This window comes from Hyla sarda, chromosome 2 (genome assembly GCF_029499605.1).
Source record: "Hyla sarda isolate aHylSar1 chromosome 2, aHylSar1.hap1, whole genome shotgun sequence".
In the NCBI taxonomy this organism is placed as follows: Eukaryota; Metazoa; Chordata; class Amphibia; order Anura; family Hylidae; genus Hyla; species Hyla sarda.
The window spans coordinates 495,530,629-495,548,376 of NC_079190.1; the positions used below are offsets into that span (position 1 = coordinate 495,530,629).

Genomic DNA, 17,748 nt, shown 5'->3' on the forward strand with positions numbered 1-17,748 from the left:
ACACATACATAGATTAACTTGCTCACATATATAGGCACATACATAGAGATAGACACACACACAAACACACATATATACACCTCACACTGACATACAGTCACTCAATATATACACAGTCACTTACACTAAGGCCCCAGCCATCCCTCTCTGCACAGGCACATACATAGAGATACACACAAACACACACACACATATATGTATACATACACACACACTGACATACAATCACTCACATATATTTACAGTTACTCACAGTAAGGGCTGCATAGACTGAAGTTTGTGGCCGGACATGCTGTGGGCGAGGCTTCTCTGCCTCCTCTGCTCCTGTCTCCTCCGTGTGGAGAGAAGCTGAGAAATGGCAGATAATTACAGGGTAAGTGGCGCCCCCTTGCTGCAGGGAGGGCACAGCACCCTACATTAAACCCCATACAAATCTCCCCAGCAATGGATCCTTTTTACTTCACCTGTCACCCTGAGTCTGCACTGCAGCTCCTTTTGTGAGGGCACTAGAGGGGCAGGTGAGGAAAAGGGCAGGGGCTCCAGTCCCCTTTCACTCCTATGTGTGCATGTCCCTGGGGCAGTGTATGTGTGTTATGGGAACTGTGTATATGGGGCTGTGTATGTGGGTGTATATGGGGGTGTGTATGTGTGTGTTCATGTATACAGGCCAGTGTATGTGTGTTATGGGAGCTGTTTGTGTGTGTATATGGGGCTGTGTATGTGTGTATATGTCGGCGTGCATGTGTGTACATGCCGGCAATAATGTGTGTATATAGGGGCGTGTATGTGTGTATATGGGGGCTGTGTATGTATATCACCTTAGGGACACAGGGTATAAATGTATGGAGCGCCAAGAACACTGATTAATGCTGTGCTATGGCACGTCATTGTTCAGTACATGCAATCTTTTTTAAGATGGCGTGTAATTGTGTAACATGTGTAAAAACAATAATATTAATAATAATAAATGTTAATAAGCCCCTTACCTAATAAAAGTTTCAATCATCCCACTTTTCCCATTTTTTCAGTTAAAACAGTGTAAACAAAAATGAACAAAAACATATGTGGTATCAGCTCTTGTATAAATGTCCAAACAATTAAAATATAACCGTACCTGTTAAAAAAAAAATCCAGAATTGCGCAGTTCTGGTCATGTACCAGGAAAAAAAAAGGAATCAAAAACTCCCTCATAAACAAAAATGATACCGATAAAAACTGCAAAATATTGGCAGTGAATTGTCAGTGCACCCCTGGCCGGGCCCCCAAACAATAGAGGCCCATGGGGCCCCCATGTGCCATAAAGTTTAGTAAATACTGTACACCACATGTGAATAAATACTTTATACAAGGGGTAGGCAACCCAAAAAAATGTAAGGGGTATTCCAGGAAAAAAAATTTTTTTTTTAGATCAACTGGCTCCAGAAAGTTAAACAGATTTGTAAATTACTTCTATTAAAAAAATCTTAATCCTTCCAATAATTATCAGCTGCTGAAGTTGAGTTGTTCTTTTCTGTCGAAGTGCTCTCTGATGACACGTGTCTCTGGAGCTGTCCAGAGTAGAAGCAAATTCCCATAGCAAACCTATTCTACTCTGTGCAGTTCCTATGGGAATTTGCTTCTACTCTGGACAGCTCCCGAGACACGTGTCATCAGAGAGAACTTAGACAGAAAAGAACAATTCAACTTCAGCAGCTCATAAGTACTGAAAGGATTAAGATTTTTTTAATAGAAGTAATTTACAAATCTGTTTAACTTTCTGGAGCCAGTTGATATAGAAAAATAAGTTTTTTCCTGGATAACCACTTTAAGTCACTTGGTGTGATGGCAATACGAGTGTGTTTGTTGGGTGGTGGCTTGTCACTGGCTAAGGATTTTTTTTTCCAGAATGTTTTCCTATATATTGCTCTTGCTGTAGTGGGACCATGGGGCCCCCATGTGCCATATATTATTGTAAATACTGTACACCACATGGGATTTTTAAGAGCTGTGGAGGGTTGTGGAAGGTTTGTTTTTTGTTGAACATGGCTTCTCTCCTGTGTGAGTTCTCATATGTTCCACAACAAAAAAATCTCTTTTTTTTTATTTAGAAAAAAATAAAAGCTCTGTTTTAAGGTCCCTACATAGTCAGTGTGCATATATTGTGAATAGTAGACCCATGTTCTTCTAAGTGTCATAAACCGTCTTTATATGTGCAGGAAATATGGAGGTTTGGTCTGTGAAATCCTTATAATATGTTGTATGTGATATAATATGGAGAATTACATCTATGTGAGATAAAGATGGAGAGTCCTGTGTATGGTGTCATGTCTGGAGGTGGAGGGACACAAGACATCATGGTTCCCAGTATACATGTTGTTGTGCTCTCCCCCTCCCCCACCTTTTCCCCACAGGTTGTTTCTGTACTTAGTTATTCTGCCCAGCAACAGCTGTTCTGATAAGAGATGGATTCCTGGTTCTGATTGGACGTCCAGATTCTGCCCAGCAACCGAGATCTTCTGCCCAGCGATGCTTCTACCCCCCCAACAGCATTCTGATTGGCTACAGGCCCAATGGAGGGAACAGGTTTTCCCCCTAAATACAGGACTCTGGTGTCTCCAGCTCAGTCAGCCTGTGGTGAAGATTAGGAGAAGGGAAGTCTTGTGTGGACATGTTTATTATTATAGTTCTGGTATTTTATTACTACTACTTTGGTTTGAGTATTTGGTATTTTGGTCAAAATTATTTTATTTATTCTTGGTGAACTTTATTTCAGAATTAATTACAATTTATATACCTTTATATACCTTTTATATACATTTTACTAAAACATTGTGGACGATTTTATCCACCAACTCAGTTGTTGTGTATTTATTTTAGAGTTAAGTTGGGTGGGACCTATGGGACCATGTTCCTCATCAGGAGGCAAAATGCTGATTGTTTCCCCTGATTATCATATGAAAAGGTCTCGGAGTATCCCCGGTATCGCTTACAGATGTAAATAGGGGTGTGACCAATATGTCTCCACCCTGCAATACAATGTGTAAATGAAGGCTGATCCCAGGAGGCCATAGAATGCTAAAACTGGTTGGACAGGTTCTGGCCCCATCATTCTTACTTTACATATTGTAGGTGGGGGAGGGGAGGCCAATCTCATGGTGAAAAGGGTATAAAAGACCCCAGCATGGCTCATATGGGGGGAACTTACCAGGAGAATATACTTGGGACACTGGAGACACTGACTGGAGATAGAGACCTGAGTGTGTGGAGGGTCCATGTATGGTGACTAGAACATCTCTGAGGTGACTGGAAGTAGAAGGAATTATAAGATATTGTAATTGTTTCATATTTGTTGTTTATGTCGTGAGTATATTGTATGTGGGCTGGTAGGGTTGTGTCCAGGGCGGCTTTTTAGTCCCAGTCTGGCCCTGTCTGCGGCCATCACTGAACCCCACAATAATTGTAGGAAAGAGACTGGGATGATTGTTGATCCTATGTGATCACCACTTGAGGAGATCCTTGTGCAGATTGGTTCATACCTTCTAGGGGGGATGTAACACTCACCTGGATAGAAGATAAACTAAGGTTCCTTTATGTTTTTTCCTCAGGTCTATAATATGGAATCTTTACAGGAAAGTTCTGGAGGAACAATGAGTGGACTAGAAAACCCCATATCAGAGAATGGTAAGAGCCTTTCATACATCTTATGTTTTATTCTATCATTATAAATTGCAGACTGAGGTTCCTTAAGATATTTCTACCTGATTTCCAGTGGTGGAGATGTATATTGTATAGATACCTGCTGATCTCATTTCCATTATATTTCTTGGTTCTTGTACAATGTGGAACAAAATGGGTTAATACACTGAGCAGATCCTGATGGTATACACCTCTGGGTCCTGCAGGAATTGAAGGCTATCTACACCTGTATAACCATTTTTCTTTTGAAATATAAAGCAACATTGGAAAGCCATAGATCTGGTGAGGAGCTGTATAGAAGTTCCTTTATTTTTCACTTCAGATATGATGGAACAATAAACACTTCAGTGGAGATTCATCAATACCTGTCCAGAGGAAAAGTTGCTGAGTTGCCCATAGCAACCAATCAGATCGCTTCTTTCATTTTGCAGAGGTCTTGTTAAAAATGAAAGAAGCAATCTGATTGGTTGCTATGGGCAACTTAGCAACTTTTCTTCTGGACAGGTTTTGATAAATCTCCCCCTAGACCCTTTTTTCAAATACTTAAAGGGGGACACCGGTGGAAAACATTTTTAATTTAAATCAACTGGTGTCAAAAAGTTAAACAGATTTGTAAATGACTTCTATTAAAAAATCTTTACCCTTCCAGTACTTATTAGCAGCTGTATGCTACAGAAGAAATTCATTTCTTTTTGAATTTCTTTTTTGTCTTGTCCACAGTGCTCTCTGCTGACACCTCTATCCGTGTCAGGAACTGTCCAGAGCAGGAGAAATTCCCCATAGCAAACCTATGCTGCTCTGGACAGTTCCTGACACGGACAGAGGTGTCAGCAGAGAGCACTGTGGACAAGACAAAAAAGAAATTAAAAAAGCAAAGAATTTCCTCTGTAGCACACAGCTGCTAATAACTACCAGAAAATATTGAGATTTTTAAATAGAAGACATTTTCAAATCTATTTAACTTTCTGGCACCAGTTCATTACAAAAAAAAAAAAAAACAGTTTTCCACCAGAGTAACCCTTTAACCCCTTAAGGACCCGGGTTTTTCCTTACTTTTAGAAAATCATAACTCTTTCAATTTTGCACCTAAAAATCCATATGATGGCTTATTTTTTGCGCAACCAATTTTACTTTGTAATGACATCAGTCATTTTACCCAAAAATCTACGGCAAAGCAGAATAAAAAATCATTGTGAGACATAATTGAAAAAAAAAAAACGCCATTTTGTAACTTTTGGGGGCTTCCATTTCTACACAGTAAATTTTGCGGTAAAAATGACACCTTCTCTTTATTCTGTAGGTCCATACAATTAAAATGATACCCTACTTATATAAGTTTGATTTTGTCATACTTCTGGAAAAAATCATAACTACATGCAGGAAAATGTATATGTTTAAAATTGTCATCTTCTGACCCCTATAACCGTGATCTGAAGTTTTTTGCTGTACCATTTTTGCATTGATAGGACTTATTAATTGCTTATTATTCATTTTTTCATGATATAAAAAGTGACCAAAAATGCACTATTTTGGACTTTGGAATTTTTTTGCGCACACGCCATTGACCGTGCGGTTTAATTAATGATATATTTTTATAATTCGAACATTTACGTACGCGGCGATATCACATATGTTTATTTTTATTTACACAGGTTTTTTTTATGGGAAAAGGGGGGTGATTCAAATTTTCATTAGGGAAGGTGTTAAATGATCTTTATTCGCTTTTTTTAAACTTTTTTTTGCAGTGTTATAGCTCCCATAGGGACCTATAACACTGCACACCCTGATCTTTTACATTGATCAGTGGTTTCTCATAAGAAACCACTGATCGATGATTCGGCCGCTTGACTGCTCATGCCTGGATTTCAGGCACTGAGCAGTCATTGGGCGATCGGACAGCATAGGGGCAGGTAGGGACCCTCCGGCTGTCATGTAAGCTGTTCAGGATGCATCGATTTCGCCGCGGCGATCCCGAACAGCTCCCTGAGAACAGCTGCGCGCTATTAGCCACGGGTCCCGGCCGTTGTTAGAGGCCGGGCCCGACCCGCTATGACACGGGGCCACGCCGTGGCCCTGAGTTATAGAACGGGAGCGGACCCATGACGTACCGGTACGTCGTGGGTCCTTAAGAGGTTAAGGAACCTTATGGAAGAACTAACAGTGTAGTGCACAACTCTCAGTTTGTGTATGTAAAGGGTTAACATGTTCTCCAATCGTATGGGAAACCTAGGATTACCTTTATTTAAATAAATGTATAGGAAGATATGGCAGTACTCACCGGTACATTGGAAAATCTTCTTTATTGAAAGTGCAAAAATTCACATACGGTGCGACGCCAGACAGAATTAGCAGCATATGTGACAGCTGTTGTGTGTGTGTAAGACACACTTCATCAGACCCTGGGGTCTATAGATCTTTAGATTTTACTATCTGACCACAAATCTGCACATTTTCTCCAATAGTAAAAACAAAAGGAAAAATAGCCAGCACAACAACCTAATACACAGGTGCCCGCTGCTGTGGCAAATACAAAATGTACAAACAAGAAAGTTGCAACAGCACTCTAGGTCAAAAAATGGAGGCTCTCAGCGCACTTTTTGATCAAAATGTGTGCTGAGAGCCTCCATTTTTTGACCCAGAGTGCTGTTGCAACTTTCTTGTTTGTACATTTTGTATTTGCCACAGCAGCGGGCACCTGTGTATTAGGTTGTTGTGCTGGCTATTTTTCCTTTTGTTTTTACTTTGTAAATTGGGGGGGTGTGGCACCCTCTTTAGCCGTGCACCCCACCCCTCTCAGACTGGAGGTGGTTTAGTCAATGGCTGATCCAACATGTCACACAGTCAGAGGCTATATGCACAGCAGAGGTGAGTTATCATGTTAGGGTCCCATCCGATATGAGGCCACCTCCGCGTGGTGGATGAGGGGACACATTTTGATCAAAAAGTGCGCTGAGAGCCTCCATTTTTTGACCTAGAGTGCTGTTGCAACTTTCTTGTTTGTACATTTTCTCCAATAACCAAATAGGCAATTGTGGTAGATTTATTTTTTATTTTTTACTTTATATGGCTGACCACTTGATATTTTGTTATTTATACATGGCTTTACTTGATACTCTCTGGGGAAGATTTATCATTGCCTTGCTGACATTTTATTGGCTGAAATTTGGTGCAAATTTTCCCCTTTTAGTTTTTGCACAAATTTGGCGCAATTTAAAAATAAAAAGCTTTGGCAAAAGTGACTGTGAACTGCAGTGCTTCATTCTTGACTATGCAGTGGATGAGTTAAATTAATTGTCTTTTTTAAAAAGGCGCAAAAATATTGCACATACATTTAAAAAAAATCAAATTAAGTGTTTTGCCTTAGAAAAATGACATCCTACAGCAAGTTCTGAGTTGATTTTAAATTTGTGCAAAATTTATCAAATCCTCACTCCGTTTTGATAAATTTGGCGCACCTAAGCCAAAAACACAGCAAAAATTAATTTTGCTAAGTGGCTGCACACTGACACATATTGATAAATCTCCCCCTCCATGTGCACCTAGAAATAAGTGATTCTGTTATCTACATGTGCTGACTGTATTGTGTTTTGCTCATTGTATGAATTTGAACATTGATCTCACACAGGAAAGAAGCAATTTTCATGTCCGGAATGTGTGAAGTCTTTTACTACAAAAGTGCATCTTGTGGATCATACGAGAACTCACACAGGAGAGAAGCCATTTTCATGTCCGGAATGTGTGAAGTGTTTTAGTCATAAATCAAGTCTTGTGTGTCATATGAGAACTCACACAGGGGAGAAGCCATTTCCATGCCGAGAATGTGGGAAGTGTTTTAGTCATAAATCAAGTCTTATAAAACATATGAGAACTCATACAGGAGATAAGTCATTTTCATGCCCAGAATGTGTGAAGTCTTTTAGTAACAAAACAAGTCTTGTGGATCACATGAGAACTCACACAGGAGAGAAGCCATTTTCATGTCCGGAATGTTTTAAATGTTTTAGTATTAAATCAATTCTTGTGGAACATATGAAAACTCACACAGGAGAGAAACCATTTTCATGTCCGGAATGTGAGAAGTGTTTTAGTCATAAATTAAGTCTTGTGTGTCATATGAAAACTCACACAGGAGAGAAGCCATTTACATGTCCAGAATGTGCGAAGTGTTTTAGTCAGAAATCTAATCTTGTAAAACATCTGAGAACTCACACAGAAGAGAAACCATTTTCATGTCCAGAATGTGTGAAGTGTTTTAGTCAGAAATCAAATCTTGTAAAACATCTGAGAACTCACACAGAAGAGAAACCATTTTCATGTCCAGAATGTGTGAAGTGTTTTAGTCAGAAATCAAATCTTGTAAAACATCTGAGAACTCATACAGAAGAGAAACCATTTTCATGTCCGGAAAGTGTTTTAGTCATAACTCAAATCTTGTAAAACATCTGAGAAATCACACAGGAGAGATGCCTTTGTCATATTCACTTTATGGATAATGTTTTAACCAAAAATCAAATATATATGTATATATGAGAACAAACATAACTGGGAAGCCATATCCATGTTCAGAATGTGGAAAATGTATTAGTAAGATTGTGGTGTCACAGTACGGGATGTGGCCCCGTACTGTTCTTTCGTCCTGTCAGGCAGAGTCTCTGCATGTCCCCCGGGCTCTCCTGCAACAAACCCCCAGTATGTACATAGGCTGTGTATAAATGATGCACTCTTACTTTAATGTTTATATCACATGATTGTTACGCAAAGGGCTCCAGTGTCCAGGTGACTCCCCCCCAAGTGACATATGGGCTCCTTGCACAGCCCCCCTATATAACAAGGGGAGGGGCTGCATTCTCTCTCTTCGCACATTTCTTCTGCTGAGGTCAGGTCTAGTGTTCCAGTATCCGTGTCCTGAACATTGGAGGCCTCAGACCCATATTCCTGTAGCCACAAGTCGGTCACCAGTCAGTCAAGTTATCTTCCTATCAGTCATCACCTATATCAAGTCAAGTCCATCTGTAGTCTCCGTGGCCTGCACTAAAGTCAGTCTAACTACTGCAAGTCCCAGCAAGCCTGCAAGGTCCCCTGTGTCACTGGTCACCTCCCTGGGATATTGGCCAAACTGTACAGACTGTATCATCTGTCTTGCCTCAGTAAAGCTGCCGTTATCCTTAATTTGGCGTTGGACTCCTTATTGCTCCTCCCTAGCCTAGGATCAGCGGGATAACCTTCGGGTGGTTAAGGCTAAACTACGCCCTGGCGTCACGACAGAAAGGATTAATACCACCTGCACCTTGGGCCATAACATCTGCCCCACATTCACCCTGCATTTGCACCCAGACACCACAAGACATCTTGCTAAGCAGCACACACAGGGGAGAAGCCATTTTCATGTTCAAAATGTGAAAAATATTTTAGTACAAAATGAAATCTTGTACAAAACAAAAGGAGAAAAAAAAAAACGGATATACTAAAATGCAGTGCACACCTATCAGTAACAACAATATTCTGTATAAAATATGAATCTTTATTAACAAAAGATATACAAAAATACCTGGATACAAAAAGACACTGTACAATTAAAATTGCTCTAACCAGAGCAACCTACAAAAACATGAGGGGAGGATATAACCACCTCCAGAGGGCACATGTATATAAATGGTGGACAGATAATACTGCTCAGTCCTTCTAGAGCCCCAACCTCATGTGTAAACCATATATATAGCAGAAAAAAACAATACCTAGTGTACAGAATCACATTACACAGTATAACAGCAAAGCCAAGTAATGTTGCCCTATACTTTATACACAGAATGGACTGGCTGTCCTATAACAATGAATGCAAAGTAAAAGATGCAAACCAGTGTGGGATAGCAGACAGGGGATTAGACTGATGCAGGTATAAACAGGTCACAGCATGTGCCCCCCAAAAATGAAATCTTGTTCATCACCTCAGGATATACACTCTATGGGGAAATATGGTGTTGTGGAAGATGTGAGAGCTGACTGAGGAGAGAAGTCATTAGAATGTTCAGACTGTAGGAAATGTGTCCGGGGCTCATTGTAGGACCTGATGTGTCAGGACTAGTGTTGCTCGCGAATATTCGCAATGCAAATTTTATTCGCAAATATAGCATATTCGCGAATTCGCGAATATTCGAATATAGCACTATATATTCGTAATTACGAATATTCGATTTTTTTTCACAGTACACATCACAGTGATCATCCCTCTCTGCTTCCAGCTTGTGTGGTGTAAAGAAGGCTCTAATACTACTGTGTGAGACTGGCGTGCGAATTTTCGCATATGCGAAAATTTGCATATGCAAATTTTCGCACACAAGATTTTTCGCTTATGCTAATTTTTGTATATGCTAAATTTCGCATATGCTAATTTTCGCATACACAAATTTTCTCATATGCGAAAATAAAACACGAATATTACGAATACGCTAATTTACCGAATATATGACGAATACTCGTCCATATATTCATGAAATATCACGAATTCGAATATGGCCCATGCCGCTCAACACTAGTCAGGATGTCTTCTAAGTTATAGTGTCTCTGTAATGTTCTTCTCCCGTCTGATGGTCAGATAGGACATGGAGACGACCAATCTGTGCATGAGTCCTATTAATTACATTGGATGTGTGTAGGAAACCCGCTGGACGTCACATGCTCGCCTCAGTAACTGTACTGCCCAGCAGGGAATTATGTCCTTCCACCCCCAATCTGAAGATCAGGGGGGAGATCACCATTATAGGGACACTAAAAATGCCTGGCTACAATACTGAAAACCATTACTGCTATTTCCACATCCAACTGGGTTTGGACTAAATGGACTGTATCACAAAGTTCTTCTGTGTGAGAATAAAGTATGAAGACTTCTCTTTGTTTCTTCTATTCTTTTTGTATCTGGAGAATTCAGACATTATTCTTTATACAGCACAGAAGAAACATCCTGTGTGAGCTGATAGTAGATGGTAAAGAGATGATTGCTTTGCTAGAGCCTAGGGGTATAACAAGTCTGGTAAAGACCAGTTGCAGAAAGCTAGACCCCATCATAGTGTCTATACAAGCAAATATTTGGGGTTATAAAACTGTTAATGTCTGTTTTTCTACCCCCTATGGTACCGTGAGTCACAAAGTGGCAATAGAGCCCTCCTTGGAGTTTGATGTAGTACTGGGGATGGATTTTCCATTTTTTCAGCAATTATGGGAAGACTGTCAGGTGACTAGAGCGGGTACACCTGATGGGCTCACAACACTTGACTTGCACCACACACTAGTGGAGAGTTACTCGATAGAGGCTAAGGATGGGGAGTGTCAGCAGACACAAGATATGTGTCAGATACGGGCCTGCAAGACTGCTATGGGAGCTGAAGAACAGACCGTGAGTCTAGTCCAAGAGGATCCAGAGACTCAAGTGACAAGTGTGCCTCTCAATGAAACAGAATCTTCAGTAAAACCAGAAATGGATCAGGTACAGGAACATGGGCTCCATCCACCAGCTGAAGATGAGCCCAAGGTGGGGCTAGAGTTGCGCTGTCACCTGGAAGAAGTGACTGAGACTGAGAAAGAAGAGGCTATGCTGATTCTTGTGAATAAAGATGACCCAAAGGGAGGTTGAAATTGTGCGGTCATCTGGAAGAGGTGACCGGAAAAGAAGCTACAGAGATGTGTCTGGATAATGCAGAAGTACTGAAGAGAGTACATGTGAAGCTGGGTGCTGCGCTTACTATCACAGACAGACTCCTGAGGGAAAGAGATGTGATGTGTGGACTAGTGTTGCTCGCGAATATTCGCAATTCGAATTTTATTCACGAATATCGCATATTCGCGAATTCGCGAATTTAGCGAATATAGCACTATATATTCGTAATTACGAATATTCGTTTTTTTTTTGTTTGTTTTTTTTCACAGTACACATCACAGTGATCATCCCTCTCTGCTTCCAGCTTGTGTGGTGTAAAGAAGGCTCTAATACTGCTGTGTGAGATTGGCATGCGAAAATTCGCATATGCGAAAATTAGCATATGCGAATTTTCGTATACGCGAATTTTCGCGTATGCTAATTTTGTATATGTTAATTTTCGCATATGCGAAAATAAAACGAGAATATTACGAATATGCGAATATATGACGAATATTCGTCCATATATTCGCGAATATTCGCGAATTCGAATATGGCCTATGCCGCTCAACACTAGTGTGGACCAGAGATGGATCGTGACCAGGAAGGTCGAACCACATGACCAGATGTTGTTGACCCAGGAGCCCTAAATGTTTCTGCCGTGCAGCGGAAAAACTGTCTTGAATTGAAAAAGAAGTCTGCCAGTGAGCAGAGAGACAGTCCAGAGAAACTGTCCGGGAACTGCCCTGAAGCCGAAGTGGCCAAAACCCTTGAAAAGGGGGAGACTACTCCTAAAGGTGGAGAAGAGTCGGAACGAGTTGGCTTGAAGGAAGAGACCGGCCAAGGACAGGTGACGGTCAGAGGACATGAGAATGTATCAAGGTCCAGCAGCGAGAGTAATGAGACCGCTGTAAGTAAGAGATCTCGGAAAAAAACGAGCTGGTCTTGGTAAGAAAAGTGAGCAGATCCAGAACCTTGAAGAAACCTTCCAGATGGTTTCTGCTAAATTTTCAGTTCATCACCTGACAGAGGAGAAAGAAAAAAATGCTTGCAGACTTGAAGAAAGAGCAGGAAGAGAAGCTTCAGCTGCAGAAAGATATGGAGCGCCACAAAAGTGAGTGTGCGGCTCTGCAGGAGGAACTGTCCTGCTCCCAGGGTCTTGTGACCAGCAAGGAGAGAGAATTGGAGAGTCTGGCCAAGCAGATCTCATTCAAGGAAGAAGAAGGGAATGTCCTATGTGAGGCATATCTGGCTCTACAAAGTGATCACAAGGCTAGGTTGGTAGCCATGGAAGAGCTAGAGAAGGAAAAATTAGTAATGGCTCATAAGGTGCAGAGCCTGGAGGTGCAGAACGAAACGCACATTAAGACTCACGCAGCTACCTTGGATTCACTGGGAATGCAGCTCTCTGAACAAGAGGCTCAGCTAAAAGTCTATGAGCAGAAAGTGTCCAATATGGTGCAGCTGAATAAAGACAATGGGGGATATTTATCAAAGCCGTCTATGTCCCGCATCAATATAGACCAAACCACAGAGGGTTAGGCCGGTCTATTGTGCGCCTAATTTATCAAAAGTCGCACGGCTCTTGATAAATTCTGCGCACGGACTTCAGGATCTATGCTTTAGACTGTATTTAAACCTGCTCCAACATGGTCTGACATTTCGGCGTACTTTCAGCCGATGCGACTTGTCGCAAAAAAAGTAGCTTTTGATAAATTCAGCACCAATGCATTTTCCAATGCATTTCCATCTAAAATAGACTAGAATGCATCATGTTCTAAAAATCCTCTAGAGCAAAAGTCGCAAAAAAGTCGCACATATTTAGACTGCAACTTTCTGTGCGACAAATTTAGTCAGGAAAAACCAGTCTAAATCCTTTGATAAATATCCCCCAATGAGCAGATGATAGAACAACTGCTGTCCCTGGAGGATACTGTCAAAAACTTCACAGAATTGCTGAAAAGTAAGAAGATGAACTCTGCTAAGCTCAAGAGTGAGCAGCAGAAACATTTCAAGCTGGAAGGGGACATGAAGGTCCTAAAAGAAAGCAGAGACCGCTGCATCTGAAAGTGAAAGTAAATGCTTCCCGGCAGCTCAGTCGGGCTGATGTCCCGATCAGCTAGGATGCGAGCAGAGGTCCCCTTACCTGTCTCTGCCGCGTCCGATCGGCGTTTGATTGCTCCAAGCCTGAGCTACAGGCTTGAGCAATTGAGACCCTATCTCGCTGATCCATGCAAAGCTATGGCTTTGCAGGGATCAGCATAAGAGATCAGTATGTGCAGTGTTATAGTCCCCTATGGGAGCTATAACAATGCAAAAAAAAAGTGAAAAAAAGAAGTTAACAAAGGTCATTTTAACCCCTTCGCTAATAAAAGTTAGAATCACCCCCCCTTTTCCCATAAAAAAAAACTGTGTAAATAAAAATAAAAATGAACATATGTGGTATATCCGCGTGCAGAAATGTCCAAACTATAAAAATATATCGTTAATTAAATTGCACGGTCAATGGCGTACGTGCAAAAAAATTTCAATAAAAAAAAATTGTGTATTTTTGGTCACTTTTTATATCATGAAAAAATGAATAAAAAGCGATCAAAAAGTCTGATCAATAAAAAATTGTATCAATACAAACTTCAGATCACGGCACAAAAAATGAGTCCTCATACCGGCCCGCACGCTGAAAAAGAAAAAAAGTTATAGGGGTCAGAAGATGACAATTTTTAACACATAAATTTTGCATGTAGTTATGATTTTTTTCCACAGTACGACAATATTAAACCTATAAAAGTAAGGTATCATTTTAACCGTATGGACCTATAGAAAATGCATTGCGTAGAAACGGAAGCCCCCAAAATTTACAAAATGAAATTTTTTTCTTCAATTTTCTCGCACAATTAATTTTTTTTCCATTTTGCCGTGGATGTTTTGGTAAAAATGACTAATGTCACTGCAAAGTAGAATTGGTGGTGCAAAAAATAAGCCATCCTATGGAATTTTATGTGCAAAATTGAAAGCGTTATGATTTTTAGAAGGCGATGAGGAGAAAAATGCAAAAACGGAAAAATCCTGCGTCTTTAAGGGGTTAAAGGGAAGCCTCCTGAAATTGTGTAGGATGCCTTAGAAGACATGCAAATGGATGATACAGGCTCGGTTGGCCACCAGCAAAGTTTGGGCGATGGCGATACCGTTGACAGAAGAAGACAAAGGCCTGGAGCATCTGCCTTGTCTGCACCTAGTGTCCAGAGCACTGCACAGACCAAGATGCAGAACCTGGTGTTGGAAAGGTGTGACATGAATAGAGCCTTTTACAAGAGATTTGTAAAAGGTGACCAAAAGTATCGTGCTCGGTGGCTGGTGAAAGTGCGAATGAAAGAAGGGTGCGCCATTGAAGTGGTGCAGATGAAATCTGCTAAAGAAGTAAGCCAAGTGCCTCAAAACCTGTTGGACAAAGTTGATCAAGTAAAAGGAAAGGCAGTCGGACACTGTATTTTGAAGTCAAGTGCTCCTTCCCGGTGGTCTGAGTAGAGGGGGGGGGGGATATGTGGCATTAAGGCAGGTTTGAGGGCAATGAAAGGGTGTTTTTCCCAGTCCTTTATCCTAGGTGCCTAATTAATGAGGCCAGCAGAAATGTGGGACGTCTAGATATAAGGAAAGGAAACAGAATAGTCTGCGCTCTCCCTGGGAAACAGCATGTCGCTGTAGGGGGAGACACTCGGGCCCTGTTGAGGAAGCACTTAGCTGGAGCTGTGAGTGGCCCAAGTGACAGTGTGCACTGTGAGTAAAACAGGTGGCAGGGGCAATTGTTTTATGCTGGCTGAGGGTAGCTCACCAGTTAGTAGTCAGGGCATGCTTACATGTGTAGTCAGTGACCAGATGGTCTAGGACTTTGGTTTGTTCCTGAGTTATGTTTTCTTTTATCTGCAACCTGTGTAAATAAAGCTGGCGAGGAGCCAGACTTGTATGCTGAACGGTTGTCTGGAGAGTTATTGCGAGGAAACGTGTCCCGTGGCAAGTGACCAGGACGATCCCAGAGCTAATCCCCAAGGAGGAATCCTTAAATAGCTATTGTTATTATTTTTCATGGCTTTTGAATATTAATCCTTTTATTGCTTCTGATTTGTGTTGAGCACTGCATGGCACTTTATTTGCATGTACTTGCACTGTTTGGCACCCTGCATGTCACTTTAGCAATGCACTTATTTTAATATTTTATTTTAACCCCTTAAGGACGCAGGGTTTTTCAGTTTTTGCACTTTCGTTTTTTCCTCCTTACCTTTTAAAAATCATAACCCTTTCAATTTTCCACCTAAAATCCATATTATAGCTTATTTTTTGCCTCACCAATTCTACTTTGCAGTGAGATTAGTCATTTTACCCCAAAATTCACGGCGAAATGGAAAGAAAATAATTGTGCGACAAAATCGAAGAAAAAACGCCATTTTGTAAATTTTGGGGGCTTCCGTTTCTACGCAGTGCATATTTCGGTAAAAATTACACCTTATCATTATTCTGTAGGTCCATACGGTTAAAATGATACCCTACTTATATAGGTTTCATTTTGTCGTACTTCTGGAAAAAATCATAACTACATGCCGGAAAATGTATACGTTTAAAAATGTCCTGTTCTGACGCCTATAACTTTTTTATTTTTCCTCATACAGGGCGGTATGGGGACTAATTTTTTGCGCCGTGATCTGAAGTTTTTATTGGTACCATTTTTGTTTTGATCTGACTTTTTGATCACTTTTTATTCATTTTTTAATGGTATAAAAAGTGACCAAAAATACGCTTTTTTGGACTTTGGAATTTTTTTTACGTGTACGCCATTGACCGTGCAGTTTAATTAATTATATATTTTTATAGTTCGGACATTTATGCACGCGGAGATACCACATATGTTTATTTTTATTTACACTGTTTTATTTTTTTTATGGGAAAAGGGGGGTGATTCAAACTTTTATTAGGGAAGGGGTTAAATTACCTTTATTAACACTTTTTTTTTACTTTTTTTTGCAGTGTTATAGGTCCCATAGGGACCTATAACACTGCACACACTGATCTTTCATGCTGATCACTGGCGTGTATTAACACGCCTGTGATCAGTGTTATCGGCGCTTGACTGCTCCTGTCTGGATCTCAGCCACGGAGCAGTCATTCGTCGATCGGACACCGAGGAGGCAGGTAAGGGTCCTCCCGGTGTCCTGTAAGCTGATCGGGATGCCGCGATTTCACAGCGGCGGTCCTGAACAGCCCGACTGAGCAGCCAGGTTACTTTCACTTCAGACGCGGCGGTCAGCTTTGATCGCCGCGTCTGAAGGGTTAATACAGGGCATCGCCGCGATCGGTGATGTCCTGTATTAGCCACAGATCCCGGCCGTTGATAGCCACTGGGACCGACCCGATATGACGCGGGAGCCGGCGGAAGACGTAAATATACGTCCTTCGTCGTCAAGGGGTTAATGTTTTGTATGCACTTATGCACTTTAGTGGTCTCCATTATGTGTTTTGGCATCATAATTATATGTTCCAAGCCTGGTTATACTTACCATATTACCATGTTATGTCCGTATCTTATTTCCCTCACTTAATATGGCCGCGTCGCGATCATGACAGGATGAGGGCATGCGCGCGATCCTCTCCTGTATCTCGCGATATGTTCCCTAACCCGGTCATTGCTGACTTACCAGTTACTCCTACAGCTTGATGACATGGTGGACGCGCCATGTCATCTATACGCTGGACATGCGCAGTACTTCCTAAGATGGTGACCGGGGAACGGAACCTCTGAGCGGTTACAGCTGCAGGTATACAGGTGCTTGCTTATTTTTCCTGCTTTCCTATTGGCTGTATGGGTATATAAATAACTAGACTTTCTTACTTGCCACATATTCCCCTGAGGAAGCTCTGTGTGAAGCGGCGTTGGGGTGGCTCTCTGTAGTGGTAAGATGTCTGCTGGATGCATGTTCCTTGTGCTGTGTTTGCCAGCATATGTTCATGGGCCATTGTTTCGAGATTTTTTCGGATCACTAATCGGTTGTTTCCTGTTATGTGATCATATATCTTCTTTAGCCCTTTTCTATGGCTGGCAGTTCAGCATACCATACTATGCTTTCTCTTATAACCTTTTTGTTTGTCCTCTTTGTTTTGGTGTGATTGTGCATTTGCTATTAGTACCTATGGTGTGTATCCCCAGATATCCTTGTATGATTGCTAGTATTTTATGTACAGCTATTACCGTATTATTCGCCGTATAAGACGCACTTTTTCTTCCCCAAAACTGGGGGGAAAAAGTCGGTGCGTCTTATACGGCGAATACACCCCTATCGCGGCGGTCCCTGCGGCCATCAACGGCCGGGACCCGCGGCTAATACAGGACATCACCGATCGCGGTGATGCCCTGTATTAACCCTTCAGACGCGGCGATCAAAGCTGACCGCCGCGTC

General features: G+C 41.3%; 3 protein-coding genes across 5 annotated transcripts in view; 1 reads left to right on the top strand and 2 right to left on the bottom strand.

Moving 5' to 3' along the window:
• LOC130357182 (gastrula zinc finger protein XlCGF8.2DB-like) overlaps window positions 1–4,022 on the bottom strand; it is a 70,522-nt gene extending 66,500 nt beyond the window's left edge. The window contains exon 1 of one of the 2 annotated variants that reach the window (XM_056559710.1): window positions 3,738–4,022. In XM_056559710.1, the coding sequence (XP_056415685.1) occupies window positions 3,738–3,794 (57 nt within the window). In that variant the 5' untranslated portion in view covers window positions 3,795–4,022. Of the gene's footprint in view, window positions 1–253; window positions 844–3,737 lie in introns of those variants that run through there. The other variant, XM_056559711.1, reaches the window with a different exon arrangement.
• LOC130357183 (gastrula zinc finger protein XlCGF17.1-like) overlaps window positions 1–11,105 on the top strand; it is a 108,160-nt gene extending 97,055 nt beyond the window's left edge. Inside the window, exons 2-3 of one of the 2 annotated variants that reach the window (XM_056559714.1) lie at window positions 3,585–3,660; window positions 7,301–11,105. In XM_056559714.1, the coding sequence (XP_056415689.1) occupies window positions 3,594–3,660; window positions 7,301–8,112 (879 nt within the window). In that variant the 5' untranslated portion in view covers window positions 3,585–3,593 and the 3' untranslated portion in view covers window positions 8,113–11,105. Of the gene's footprint in view, window positions 1–3,430; window positions 3,661–7,300 lie in introns of those variants that run through there. The other variant, XM_056559712.1, reaches the window with a different exon arrangement.
• LOC130357179 (zinc finger protein 84-like) overlaps window positions 1–17,748 on the bottom strand; it is a 378,316-nt gene that overhangs the window by 351,160 nt on the left and 9,408 nt on the right. The window lies entirely within an intron of this gene.